The 15,477-nt window shown below is 44.0% G+C and overlaps 1 protein-coding gene across 1 annotated transcript in view; it reads right to left on the bottom strand.

Annotated features, from left to right (window-relative positions):
- kirrel3a (kirre like nephrin family adhesion molecule 3a) overlaps positions 1 to 15,477 on the bottom strand; it is a 527,277-nt gene that overhangs the window by 219,474 nt on the left and 292,326 nt on the right. The window contains exon 2 of the mRNA XM_052039890.1: positions 442 to 591. Within this exon, the coding sequence (XP_051895850.1) occupies positions 442 to 591 (150 nt within the window). The remainder of the gene's footprint in view (positions 1 to 441; positions 592 to 15,477) is intronic.

Here is a 15,477-nt window from a genome sequence, read left to right as displayed (position 1 = left end):
GGTGTGATGTACTGGGGCCCTGAATTGCCTGCTGAGGAATTGGTCTGCCATTAGCCTGGTACTGTGCATGAAGGACATAGCTTGTGTGGCCAAGGCTTACATGTGTGCACGGGTGTCCTTGGAGAGGGAGCATGTGGTCTCGGTGGGCACCTTGGTTGAGTTCCACACTCGGGCGCCTCGGGATCATGTGTCATGGACAGTGACAATACGATTCTTATCTGAAGTGATGTGTGTTGCGTTAGCAGGTATTGTGTTGCATGCGTGTTCTGCGGGTGTTCAGTTAACATTCTTTTACTGTAGTTGTGTAGCTGCTTAGTTTCTCTTCTGTATTAGTTGTAGTGTATTGACACTGGTTGTCCTTTTTTGTAGTGCTTTTGGTTAAGAAACACTTTTATTTAAAAAAAAGAGAGAATGTCATTAGCTCTGCTGTCAGCTCCTTACCTGGCAGCTGCTTCTCAACCCCCAACCCAAGTCCGTCCTTTGTCCACAGAACGATCCCGCGATAGCCTGCGACTGCGCAGGACAGGGTGACTGGGTGACCAGCCACCACGACTCTGTCCTCAGGCTGCAGGGTGAATGAGGAGGCATGGCCTGATGGGAAAACAATAAAAAAAAAGCTTTGCTTAAACTGAGCGTTCGCCTCTCAATAACTGCAGACATTAGAGATGCTGTAAATCTAAAATAAAACTGAAAATGCTGCAATAATAACAAGTCAAGTACCATGTGTGGAAAGGAAAGAGTTAACTTTTCAAGACGATGACCCTTCATTGAAACACATCATTATCCTCTCCTCTCTCCCTGTGTGACCACCCAGAGCTGTGTTGCACTGGATGACTTTGGGTCATGTGATGGAATCTCTGGGATCCTGGAGGCTTCATCACATGACGACCCACCTATCTTCCCCACCACTGGCCTTCTGACAGATCAATCCTTCTGATGTCCTGCCTTTCCACACAGTGTAGTCATAGACATACAGCATGGAAACAAGCCCTTTGGCCGAATTCGCCCAGTTGGAAGAGAATCTTTGTAACCCAATTGGGTAATTCTTGACTGACAATTTAATAGATTTTCCCTGTTTGTGATATCATCAAAGATAATAAATACAAGACTTCAAAGAAAATAAATAAAAACCAAAATGTTTAGTTTCCAGCAGTGGTCACAACTATAGTGCAAAATGAATCTTCAGTTCCAGCAGCCTTTGGGACAATGTAGTGGGGTAGTCATCCTGCACTTTAAAGATCTCCAGCCACCGGTACGAACAGCCTGTTGGACTGTCAGAAGGAGTTTTCTGAGATTGTTGCCATTTTTTCAGAATGAATAATGCTGAGTGAAGTGTGGTATAGCAGGTCCCAAAGGAACCTTGCAGAATCACTTGTGTGTCCAAATCTAGAAGAGTTGGCACTGGTATTACAGTGTAGGGGCATGGATGAAGAGGGCAGTCACTGATTGTGGGTCTAAGAGATTGGGATGTTGTACCTTTCTCACACCTTTTGGATCCCAAGAAAAGATCCAGAGCTGGATTAAAGAAAAACCTTGAAGAGAAAGTCATAGAATAATACAGCACAGAAACAGGCCCTTCAGTCCAATTCATCAATGCTGACCAAAATGTCCATCTAAATAGTCCCAATTGCCTTCATTTGGCCCATATCCCTCTGAACCAATCCTATCCATGTACCTGTCCAAGTGTCTCTTAAATGTTGTCATTGTACCTGCCTCAACCATTTCCTCTGGCAGCTCATTCCATATATGCACCACCCCCTGCATGAAGATGTTGCCCCACGGGTCTGTTTCAAATCTTTCCCCTCTCACCTTAAACCTAAGCCCTCTAGTTTCTGATTTCCCCTTCCCTGTGAAAAAGACTGTGTGCTTTCTCTCTATGCTCCTCATGATTTAATACACCTCCATAAGGTTATCCCTCAGTCTCCTACGCTCCAAGCCTGCCCAACCTCTCCTTATAACTCAGGCCTTTCGGGGGCAAGTTAAACCTGGGGGGGGGGGGGAAGCCATATCGGGTGAAATATAGGGAGTCAATAATGGTTCACAGGCCTGTCTCCAGCACCACCCTCAGCGTAATACCATGTTTGAAAGTGGGGAATGAGGAAAACCTGCAAGATTTTCAATCTAAATACAGCTGACATCATTGTGAGGAGATGGAGTCTGTGCACTCTAAACACGGCAGACATTTTAATGCATAAAGTTATGGAGGAAATATTTGGAGACACATATAGCTGGGCAATAGAAAACCCAAAGAATCAGAAAGAGATGCAAACGAATAGGGGCCACTGTTTTATTCAACTGTTCAACTACCCTGTTCCTGTGTGTGTTGTACATACACACCCTACATTTAAATTGCTTTCCTCTTTATGAAGAAACAGTGCTTCATATATTCACGTTCTCCAAGAGTGAGATATGTGAGGTGTTCCCATTGTTTCTCTCCACAACTTGAGTCAAAATTTCATTTGTCTCCACTGTCCCCTGTTCCACTCTCCTCAGGATCTGTCTGAACTAAACTCACTCAGGTTGAGTCTTCTGTGCATTGGTAAGTCGGCGGGAATATAAATGGATGTGCAATCTGCTGTAATTCTGCAGCCTTGCAAGGAACTTGATCTCTTCCATTAGCACCCATTAGCACTCATCTCTTGCCTGTTCCTAAGGTACTTTTTGACAATTCTTACTGTACCATTTGGCTCTGGATATGGTGCTTGAAACCATTTTGTTTCATAAAGAACACAAATAGAAATAAACAAAATTGAAGACAACTATCTGAGATTTTGCTCGTGATAAGGCATGACATGAGAAAATGAATCTCAATTCTCCCATATATTTCACCTGATCCATTTTGAGTACAATGACTAAAAGTTATCAAACCGTTGCTCACAGTAATCAGCGTGTGCTGTTTGGAAAGAGCACATTGTTTATTTCCAGCTTTGTAAAGACTCATATCCAGACTCTTCCTACACAAGTTAAATGTCTTTTGCTCTTCTTTGCTCCATTTCTATTGTACCGGTAACTGATGCAATAGTGTCCATGCTGTTGAAGACCAGGCATGATTCTGTACCATGCATAAGAATGACCGTGGTTCTATTAACATTGTTAGGTTTTGTGGATTCACAATTACTTCCATTATTTCTTTGACTGGTTGCGATCCATTTGTCTCTAAGATTAACAAACCACAGCTTTCCATCCAACTGTACACTTGCTCCTTTTATACTTTGTACCTGTGTAGCTGCTTGGACACAATTAATATCTGAGAATTTTTTCAGTACTTGTGGCAACTAGTACATGAACCTCAGTGCATTGACAGTGATCTATGCCTTTTGTATCTTGTCCAACATAGCTTGAACAATCTTTGCATGCACACCATATGGGGTGAAGTAAAGACCCATCTGTAGTAATTGTCAATTAGCACTGACTCTGCTACTTCCAATCTAGATTGGTGCAAACCTTGGCTCCTCCCAGCTCCTCAGTAATTCCTGTGAAATAGGCCTCAGGACCCACTCATAGTCAATTGCTTGGTTCAAAGTCACCTGTAATCACCATACAGGTGAGTACCCTCACCTGTGAGGTGATCCTGTCCACACTGACACTGACGTGGAGTAGGCCAGTTACTCGGATTTGTCTTTGCTGGAGCTCTCTTCTCTGGATTATCCAACATTTCCTCCACCAGGTTCCATAGTGCATCCAGGACAGGGAGGCACTTCCAGCACACTGGCTTTGTACCTGGCTTGACCTAGGTATGTGACCTATGGTCCCTGTGTGGGTATACTGGAACATCTCTGCATCCTTTCCCAATAACCTTGAAGCCTCCACACTGAGTGCCTTTTTCCAGTCCAGCTTCGAAACTCTGACCTGATTTTTGCCCGAGGTTGTTGGTTAATTAGTAAAATCAGTCACAACCACCAGTGGCTTCGTCCCCTGAGTGTTGTGACAAATTAAAAATTTCCTCTGGCTTAAAGCCTCCAATATTTGGTCTGAATATATCTTTAAGTTCATTGTTTACCCTTTGCCAGTGGTATTTGGATGAATTTAGATAAATATCCTTGTCACAATGGAGCAATCTACACACATGTCAGTGCACTGTCCGGTCAACCGTGTGCCTGTGCACTTGGTGGCATAATTGTTCGAAGCCCAATTCTCATTCACATTGTCTTCACTCCTGTGCAGATTGCCTTTGCTGCTTCTTACTGTGAAGAATCAGGAGTCATGCAGCACGTAAGCAGGCCTTCCAGCCTGACAAATCTGTGCCAACCAAAGAGCACCCATTTACACTAATTCTGCACTGATCCCCTTTTGAAAGTTTCAGAAACAATTTCAGTTACCTTTCAGGTTCATTTCCTCCTCCAGCTCTGTATTTGATTACCAGTGACACTGTGGCAAGCAGCATAATTCCCAGTGTAGGTGGACAAATCCTCTGGGATTCCCATCCCTGATCACTGGGGCTAGGAGTCCGGGGATTTCAATACCAGTTGAGGGCAGGAATGGATGGTTTTGCGATGCCACACGTGGCTAAACAGCTTGCTGCAATCACTGGGCAGAGATGAGAGAAAAGGCAGCAGGACTCGACACCAGGGTGGCATGGTAGTGTAGCGGTTAGTGCGACACTATTACAGCGTCAGCGATCGGGGTTCGATTCCCATCGCTGTCTGTAAGGAGTTTGTACGTTCTCCTGTGTCTGCGTGGGTTTCCTCTGGGTGCTCTGGTTTCCTCCTACATTCTAAAGACGTACAGGTAGGTTAATATGGGTTTAAAATGGGCGGCGCGGACTCTTTGGGCCTGAAGGGCTGTTACCACGCTGTAAGTAAACAAAAATGCACACAGGAGGGAAGTGGAGAGAGAACCAGGGAGAAGAAAATAAACTGGGTCCCAAACCGTGAAGTCAAGAAAATCAATTTCTTATTTTATTTACATTTTTATTGGACTCACTTGTCACCTGTATTTATTTCACTTTCTCAGAGCTGTTGGAAACAATTGCTCAGTGTGCTTCAGAACCACACAGGCAGGCTGCAGAGTAACAGGGCCGGCACTGAGCTGGGTTCCCGGCTATGTCTGCCCATGACAGCAGTGTGTGTCATCACCAGGTGACTTCAGCTGCCTGGGTATTGGAGATGCAGAGCAGGCACCAGTCTGCTTTACACTAAAAATGCAACTTAAAACCTCTTCCTTTCACCAAACTTTCTGTCATCTGTCAATTTTTTTGTGGTTTGTCATCAACGTTTTATTTGAAAACATGAAACTCCCTGAGGGTTCACTATGTTCAAGGTGTGAGGTAAATGGAAGTTGTTATTGTCATAATGTTTTCTCCAGTGGCTGGTGTGTGAATGTTTGTGCTTGTAGCTTATATGTGAGAGAATATGTGTGAAAGTACACACATGGGCATTTAGATCAGTCTATAGGTATTTTAGTGTACATAAGAATCTGTGTGTGCGCGTACATATGTGCATGCAAATGCATGTGAGAATGTGGGTGTGCATGTGCACACGTGTTCATTTGAATGCATGTTCATGTGTATAAGTTTGTGTGTGTGTCTATATATATATATATATATATATATATATATATATATATATATATATATATATATATATATATCACACCAGTGGACATCATTGTGCAGTATACATAACTGGTCTCAAATGGAAACCTCATTCTGAATCAGAACATAGCTCTAAATACGCTGACTGATGAACTGAAAATTTTCATAAAAGTGCAAACCCTCTAGTCAACAGCCTGGCCTGTGAGTACTGTGTTACGTACAGCTCTGGCCCTCTTCTGACCACAATGTCCCTCTTCCCCCACTCTGTAATGTTTTTGTCCTTGTTAGATCTTTAGTGCAATGTTAATCCCTTCAACAAAAGCCAATGCTCTACATCTTCCTGCAGAAAATTAAGCTATAATTAAAGATGCTTATCCTCTTTTCTGAAGCATTATAGAGGGAATCAGAGAACAATTCATTATATTAATAATTGTAGTTGAAGTCACAGCCTGCAATTACCACAATTATTCATTCCGATTCCCTCTTTGTCCCCATGTCTTTATCAGCCATGCCCAGCTCCCTCTCTGGAGTCACTGTTGACTGCTGACTGGGACAACTCTGCAGGCGCTCTGATACCTTGCCCAGGTGGCCTTGCTTTGATGTCTGCCTTGATCAGTAAACTGCTGTATCCAGGCATTTCCCAGGGAGAATCTCAGAACAGACATCAGGAGCAGGAATACTGGCCTACTCTACCACACACCACCACTGATCCCACCACAAACACCCACAACACTCTCTCCACCAACCCAGATGGGATGAGCTCACTGAACACAGACCAGCAGGGGATAGGGCATCTCTTTTGTCTGCTGATTGCTGCTTAAGCCTAGTTCACACCAAAATGCAGCTTGACTTCGTGTTGGCAGGCTGCAGAGTCGACCTGCCCCAGAGCTTAGTCTGTAGTCTAAACTAGCCCATCATTGGAGGACATTGGGGTAGGTATTAAACCCAGGCCCAACCTACCCTCCCTGGTGAACACAGATGATTTCAATCCCCTAAGGTGGCCAGATAGCAAGAGTGAAATTCAGAACCATTTTATTGGTGTGCTTGGGGGAGGGCTGGATGTGGTTGCCCACATATAAGAAAACACCTGGTTATTGTTCCTGTCAATGTTAGGAAATGGTACATGTGGGTTAGTAGGTTAAAGATATTGAAAGATAAGATATTTGTTTATTAGTTACATGTGCATCAAAACACAGTGAAAGGCATCTTTTTGCGTTATTGTGTTCTGGGCACAGCCTGCAAGTGTCGCCACGCTTCTGGTGCCAACATAGCACGCCCACAACTTCCTAACCCATACGTCTTTGCAATGTGGGAGGAAACCGGAGCACCCGGAGGAAACCCACACAGTCACAGGGAGAAGGTACAAACTCCTTAGACAGCAGCAGAATTGAACCCAGGTCACTGGCGCTGTAATAGCGTTAGGTTAACCTCTACACTACTGTGTGACCACACCAGTTAACGGACCACTAAGTGAGAGTTATAGAGTCATAGAGTTGTACAGCACAGAGACTGATCCCATTTTCCTGCATTAGGTCTGTATCTTTTTGTGCCTTGCTTATGTAAGTGCCTGTCTAAATATCTCTTAAACATAGTGAGTGTATCTGACTCCACCTCCTCTGGCAGTACGTTCCAGATATCAGCTACTATCTGTGCAAAAATCTTTCCCCTCAAATCCTCTTGAAGATTCCTTCCGCTCACCTCAAACCTATGCCCTTTTGTTTTTGATACCCTAACCATGGGAAAAAGATTCTGACAATCTACCCTATCTATGCCTCTGATAATTTCTCTTTCTATCAAGTCACCCCTCAGCGTCCTCCATCCCAGGGAAAACCAGCCCAGCCTGTCCACTCTCTTCCCATAACTAAAGTCCTCTAATCCAGGAGACATCCTGTTGAATCTCCTCTGCACTCTCTCCTGTATAACCACATCCTTCTTGTCATGTGGTGACTAGAACTGCACACAATGCTCCAAGTACAGTCTAAGCAGTGCTTTGCAAAGTTGCAACATAACATCCCAACTTTTATATGCTATGCCCTGACCCATGAAGGCAATCATGCTGCCTTTATCACCTCTCTACCTTTGTTTCCACTTTCAGGAAATTATGAACTTGAACCCCACAGACCTTCTGTTCATCAACATTCCTTTAGGACCCTATCAGTTAGTGTATATATACTACCCCAATATGAATCCCCAAAATGCATCACCTCACACTTATCAGGATCTAATTCCATCTGCCAATGCTCTGCCCACTTTTCTATCTGACCTATAATCTGCTGTAGCTTTTGACAGCCTTCCTTGCTGTCCACAACACCACTTACCTCTGCAAACTTACTAATCATATCTCCTACATTCACATCCAAGTCGTTAATATATATCACAAACAAGGGTTCACAAACAAGAATCCCAGCACCAATCCCTGCAGTACACTGCCGGTCACAGACTTCTCATCCGAAAAGCATCCTCCCACCACTAACATCTGCCTTCTATCACCAACCTTTATCATCAAAGGTTCCCTAATCTTGCCATCTTTGCCTTGCACCTTTACTGGAACGTGCTGGCCCTGAACTCTTGCTAACTCTCTTCTAAAAGACTCTGCTCCCAATATACTTTAGCCAAGTCATCTCTTACAATATTGAAATCAGATGACCCGCAACTGAAGACCTCAACTTGAGAACTTACCTTATCCCTTTCCATAACTACATTGCCCTCGTGTGGAGGTGAATGGTAAATCTACAGAGTTGATGAGAATGTGGGGAGAATAAAACATCGAATTGATGTAGGATTAGTGTAACTGGTGGTTGATGGTCAGCACGGACTCAGTGGGCCGAATGGCCTATTTCCATGCTGTATCTCCCTACGACTCAAAATGAGTTTTGAAGATTGAGATAGGAACCTGTTGAGTGGATCCCAGAAGGTGCTAGCGTATGACAACATGATGAAGGGTATGCAGTGAATGTTCTCCATATGGATTTTAAGAAAGTGTTTAACAAATTTCGGCATAAAATGCTAGTTAACAAAACTGAGGCTCATGGAATAGGAGGTTCAGTGACAGCTTGCGAAAAATCATTGCCTCAGGACAAAAAAACAGGTTGCGGTAAGTAGATTCTCAGACTGAGGAGTGGTAACTGTGGTGTTTTCTAGAGTCTAGGTGACTGTTTTTGATATATGTAAATCATTTGTATTTTAAGAGGGATAAGTCCAGATCTGCCAAATATATCAAACTTAGAGGTGTGACAAATACTGAGAATGAAACCAGTTGACTGCAGAAGGATATAATTCAGCCAGTGGAATGGGCAGACAGGTGGCAAGTGGAGAAACAAAGGACTACAGATGCTGGAATCCAGATGAAAAACACGACGACGCTGGAGGAACTCAGCAGGCCAGGCAGCATCCGTGGAGAAAAGCAGGCGGTCAACGTTTCGGGTCAGGACTCTTCTTCAGGACTGAAGATAGGAAAAGGGGAAGCCCAATATATAGGAGGGAAAAGCAGAGCAGTGATAGGTGGACAAAAGAGGGGAGGCGGGGCGGGCACAGGGTGGTGATAGGTAGATGCAGATGATAGGCAGGTGTGGGGGAGGAGGGGAGAGCAGATCCACTGGAGGATGGGTCAAAGGTAAGGAGAGAGAGGGGGGAGAAAGATAAAAAAAAGGCTAGGAAAGGGAAGATGAGAAGCGTGGGAGGTGTGTGGTTGTGGGGAAGTTTCAGGTGGAGTTTGATATAGAGAAGTGTGAGGTGATGGACCTTAGTGAGGGAGAGCGAATGTCAACAATGGTACAGTTCTAAAGAACGTGCAGGGGCTCATGAGGTAGATTTCTGAGGGTGACAGGGCAAAGCTTATCGACCAGATCTTTGGCTTTATCAACAGAGACATTGAATGCCGAAGCAGGGAGTTCTGCTGAACCTTTATAAAGCCCTGGTTACACCAAATTGGAGTATTGTGTCCCGTTTTGTTCACCAGCTTGAGAGGATGTGGAGGAGAATTGGCAGGGATTTTAGTGAGAAGTTTAGACTGGAGAAACTGGGGTTGTTTTTCTCAGGTCCAAGGAGGTCAAGGGGATGTTGGACTGAGGTGTACAAAATTATGGCTGGTTTAGACAGTGTTTCTGTTAGCTGGTATTGCAGGGACTTGAGGACATGGAGTCTTGGGCAAGAGATAGAGAAGGATGTGAGGAACGTCCATTTGATACAGTGAGTGATAATGTCCTATGACGGATGGAAGTGGAGATGCTCAAAAGGGAAGTTGGATCAGTACTGGAGGGGAAAAAACTTGCAGGACTGCAGAGACAGAGCAGGGAGATTGACTGGGATTGCTCTCAATGAGCCACTGATGACTTCCCCATGCTGTGATGACTTTATAATTCTGAGACATCTCAAACTCTGCGGTGTACAGACACTGCTGGAGGGTCCCTGCTTTCGACAGCACACCTGCAACTAATTTCCCAATTAGAGTTAACAGGATAACTGCAATATTTGATGAAAATCTTGTTTAGAGATTTTTCTTCCTGCCTTCCATTGGTGCTTCAGTTACCGGCAATGTGCAATTATTATAATTTGGTTTAGTGTTTTGCTGCTCCTTGCAATTCCCTGATTTTGCAAGTGTTGCTTTTGGTTGTTTTTGCTCGAGACAGAAGGCATCACAAGCATTGCAGCATGTCTTGAAAATCCCTGCTTGTCCTTAAGATGTTGGTGGAACTGTTCCCTGACTGGCAGTGAAGGTGCACTCAGGACTGTTAGATAAGGAGTTCCAGGATTTTGATCCAACGATGTTGTAATATTCAACAGTAAAAACTTTGCAAAAACGTTTTCTTTGCCCAGGTTGCTGTGGGAGGTGAAGGTGTCATGTAGCAGAACTGACTGTGACCTCTCTTGGGAGGACCAGGTAAAAGCCTGGGCTGAGTGAAATTAACAGGTGTGAGTTGTTGAATGCAGGACTGGGTCCTGTTATGTCAGTGCTGCTTGTAGTGAAATGTCACTGATTTAACTTGATAAAGCATTGCTTAGCTTTTATGATGGAGGGTTGACTCTCCAAGGGATTGCAGCTCTCTCGGTTACAAACTTGGCAGCACCCCAGGACAGCAAGAGGTCAGAAAGGCCATCTGACAGCAGAGAGACGACAAGGCCAGTGGCGCAGACAAAATCCCCAATGAAATACTGAAACAAGGAGGAGAATTGCTTCCGGTGCAAACTTGTGACCTTATCTCTCTCACCTGGGAAGAGGAGAGTGTGGCAGGGATTACAGAGAAGGAGTAATCATCACCATCTTCAAGATGGGATGTCTGCAATTTCGGGAGTTCCTGGGTGAGGGATGTTGGCAGCAAAGGTTTGAAACAGAGCTGAGGGAGATGGAAACTGCAAGGAGGACGTTGGTCACTGGGCAGAGAGTTGACATGGCTGGACAGAGACTAACACTGGGAAAAGAATACAGGGCACTGGGAGAATTGGACATTGGGTTGAGGAAGCTGGTCTCCGGGTACAGGAGTTCAATGTCAGGTTGGAGGGAGATGGTCAAAGATGTTGAACGCTGAGTGGAGATCATTTTTAAACTGAAGCAAACTAAGAGATTACAAGAAGCTCTGAGGTGGGATTACAGTGCATGTACATAAATTCATAATGCATCTTGAACAATGTTGATAACCTGTAGAGGCATTTGGAATTAAGATGCCCTGGCAGTAACAAATATCTGGCTAAAAGAAGAACAAGATTGGATTCTAAATATTCCTGAATACAAGGAGTCTAGGAAGGTGGGAAGGGAAAAAAGTGGTGGGAGAGGCAGTACTGATGAAGGAGAGCATTGCAGTGCTGAAGAGAAAGGAGAGAATGTGTTTCACAGTGAGAAACAATAGAGGTGGGATTATACCACGAGGACTGTTCTGATGGTCACCAACTAGTGGGATGGATTTTTAAATCAATTAAGGAGAAAATTCACTGGGAAATTCAGGGCAGAACTATGGTACAGCTGGCAGAACTTCTGCCTCACAGTTCCAGCAACCCGGGTTTGATCCCAACCTTGGCTGCTGTCTGTGCAAAGTTTGCACGTTTTCCTGGTGACCACATGGGTTTCTTGTGGGTGCTCCGGTTTCCTCCCACATCTCAAAGACGTGCTCATAGGTTAATTGGCTGCTATAAATTGCCCTGGGTGTGCAGGTGAGTGGTAGAATCTGGGGTGGGGGGGGGAAGCTGATGGGAATGTGGGGAGAATAGGGAATAGGATTGCTGTCCTCCTATTGGACAGTGACAAAATATGGAACGTAGACCAGAATAACAATAACAAAGGGGCAAAGAATGGGAGGTTTTTGTGTTCAGCACAACTTTCATGATCAGGTGGTTTCTGCGGTAGGCAATATTTCTAGACTTGGTTCTGGGAAATGAGCTGGGCCAATTGGAGGAAGCAGTGGGGGAACATGTAGGAAACAACGATTATAAGATTTGCTAAAGCTATGGAAAAGGATATGGACCACGCTATCATATAAGTAGCGAATTGGAGGAGGCCCAGTGTCAATGGGATGACAAGTAAAGACAGGGTGTATTTTTAGACAGAAGCAGACGAAGAGATTACATGTAGGTAGTGTAGCAGTTAGTGTAACACTTTACAGCGCCAGCGACCCGGGTTCAATTCTGGCCACTGTCTGTAAGGAGTTTGTACGTTCTCCCCATGTCTGCGTGGGTTTCCTCCCACGTTCCAAAGGCGTACGGGTTAGGAAGTTGTGGGCATGCTATGTTGGTGCCGGAAGCGTGGCGACACTTGCGGGCTGCCCCCAGAACACTATGCCAAAGATGCATTTCACTGTGTTTCGATGTACACGTGACTAATAAAGATTTCTTATCTAGGTCTGATATAGGTTAACAGTGCATGTAAGATTTGATATAGGGATGAGGGAGAGGCCCACTGGATGGAGGGAAATTGGTGGAGAGAACTTGACATGAAATGGAGGGTGTAGGACACTGGGCAGAGGGAGTTGGAAAGTGGCAATGCAGGTTGACAATGTGGTTTTAAAGCATACTGAACTTTATGAATGGAGGCATAGCTGAACCTCAAAACACTAGTTCAGCCACACCTGGAGAACTGGGTCTAGTTTAAGATGTAAAGGCTTTAGAGATGGTGGATAAGAAGTTTATCAAAATGTTACCAGGGATGAGGGACTGTGGTTACATGAATAGACAGGAAGAACTGAGGTTGTTCTCCTTGTAACAGAAGGTGGCCATGGGATCTGACAGACATCTGAAGTCACGTTGGGCATCAACTGAACAGATAGAGAGAAACTGTTCCCATTGGTGAAGGGATCAAAGACTAGGGGATGTAGAATGAAGCTGATTGGAAAAAGAGGCCAGTTATACTGCCATTGGGTGATTGGTCTGGAATATATGGCAGGGAGTTGTGGAGGTAGATCCAATCGTACTGTTCAAAAGGGAGCCAGACAAATGTCTGAAAGGAAAGAATTTGTGGGGCTATGGGGCAACAGTGGGACTGGCTGGATTGTTCTTGCATAAAGTTAGTACTGATTGAATGGGCTAAATAGTCTCCTTCCAAAGAGAGGGCATTAGACATCAAGGACAGCAAGATGGACTGGGGAGAGGAACACTGAGAAGGAAATGATGCACACTTAAGATTGGAATAAATGAGTCTTTTTCTGGGTGCTGTTCAGTGACATGAGGTGCTGTAGGGAGTGACGCTGGGGCCCAAGCTGTTCGTGGCGCAGGCTTGTTAGGCCGGAAGGGCCTGTTACCATGCTGTAATAAATAAAGCTTTTTTTTAAAAAAAGATATCTATCAATAATTTGGATCGGGGAACTAAATGTAACATCTTTAAGTTTGCAGACCACAAACCCTGCACACAGTATTCTGCCGGAGGTTTCTTGTGGGGATTCCAATGGCCAGTCTGGGCAACAGCCAATGCTCCTGGGTTGATGTTCAGATCAGAGTGAATGGGTGACCACAGGAACTGGCCAGGAGCCCTGCTCTGCGTGTCAGCTCTCCTAATGTATCTCCCCAACCACATAATGGGAGTGTGTCTGATGCTAGTTAATTAAACGTACACTTGAAGCTGTTAGTCATTGCATTAAATTGATCTCTGAATACTGAATGCTATCTGTTTCTATTGAATATCACTGTGGCACTGATCAGCAGTCTCGCTTTACTGGCACACACTTAATTGTCCTGCTGTACTGAAGCCAGAGACAGGACGAAGATGAGTTGGTGAGTACTTATCATCTGATTTCAATAATTGGTATGATTTGACAGCAGAGGAACAGTCCAGATTGAGCTTCATCTCTGCAGTGTACTTATTTGTTTACCTACTGAGGCAATAACATTTTGATTCATTAATCTTTTTGTCTACATGCAGAGACTTAAAGTGGAGGATTAATCAGCACTCCCAAAGAATAGCCATTAAGCACCAGTCCAGAAAGCTCCATGTTTGAATGATTGGACGGTCTGGTACAGTACTGTGGAAGAGCTGCACTGTTACAGTGGGTCCTCTCTCCTTAGGTTAAACTGAGGCCAGATACACCCTTTCAGGTGACAGTAAAACAGCTCTGGTTCCTGGCCGAAAACATCCTTCCAGCAATATCACATTGCTGTTGTTGGGATCCTTCTGTGTGCAAATTTTGCTGACACATTTCCTATATTGCAAAAGTGACTGCAATTTAAAAATAACTTACTGGTCACAAAACACTTCAGAGTTCTGAAAGACACTATATAAATATTCCTTCCACTATTTTTCTTTCACTTTTAATGACCTGAATCTCTCATACTACCCATTGCACCTCAGCTCCCTGCCCTCTCTTCACTATAGGTAGCTTTGAGGGGACAGACTGCCACAGTTTTCTATTGCTAGGTAGAAAATGGTTTGGAGAACATTAAACTGGTTGGTATTAAAACCACTTGGAGTTTCTCTGAATGGAAACCTTTTAGATGCTGATGAAGAGTTTCCAGACTGAAACATTCACTCTGTTTCTCATTTCACTGTGTTTCCAGTGTCTTTGTTCAGCATCTGCAATTTGTTGGTTGACATCTGGGCTCTTCAGTTAGGCTCTTCCCATGTTCAGCAACTGCCAGCACCTCTTCTCCATTCTAGGCCAAAACCCTTGGTTAATGCCAAGATAGCAAGACTTTGCAATTACATACACAGTCGTTATTCTTCGGGCAACATTCATTGCCTGTTACTTACTGCTGACCACAATCCAATAAACTGTCGATGATAAGATTCCAATGGCAGTTCAGCAAATGTACAGAGAGCAACAACTGTCAACACCTGCCCAAATATCAAAACCAGCAAAATAACTGATTCAGACATAAATCAATGTGTCCACTGAACATAAAAATAAAACTTGCAATCTTACAGTCCTTTATCACTTAGAAAGGTACAGTTTCACAGTGTTGGGATTAGGAGAGTAAGCTAGCAAGAAATATAAAAATAGACTAAGTGCTTCCATAATACACAAAAGGACAGCCGCAAAGGTAAATGTTGAATCCTTAGAGGATAAGACCAGGAAATTAATAATGGGAAATAAGGAAATGGCAGAGATTTTGAGCAAATATTTCATAATTGTCATCCCACTGGAAAATACTAAAAGCATCCCAATAATTGTCAAAACTCAGGGGCAAAAGTGAAGGAGGAATTTCTCCAACCCCAATCACCAGAGCAAAGTTACCAGGCAAACTACTGGGATAAAAAGATGGACAACTCCCTGGATTGGATACATACCCTTTGGGTTTTAATAGGATAGATTATAAAATTATTGGGATGCTTTTAGTATCTTCTAGTGGGAATTTCTGCTGAGATCAAGGATGGATTGGCTGTGATCTTCCAACATTCCCCATTTCTGGATAAAGGAGAACCATTAGATGTGTGTTTGGACTTAGAGGGATTTGATAAAAGATGATAGCAAAAGTAAGTCCTCATGGGGTTGTGGAGCAATATATCTGCACAGATAGGGGATTGGCTA

The sequence above is a fragment of the Pristis pectinata genome, chromosome 27 (genome assembly GCF_009764475.1).
Source record: "Pristis pectinata isolate sPriPec2 chromosome 27, sPriPec2.1.pri, whole genome shotgun sequence".
Classification (NCBI taxonomy): domain Eukaryota; kingdom Metazoa; phylum Chordata; class Chondrichthyes; order Rhinopristiformes; family Pristidae; genus Pristis; species Pristis pectinata.
Note: the sequence above shows the minus strand (reverse complement) of the source record. Positions and strands in the feature narration are given on the sequence as shown.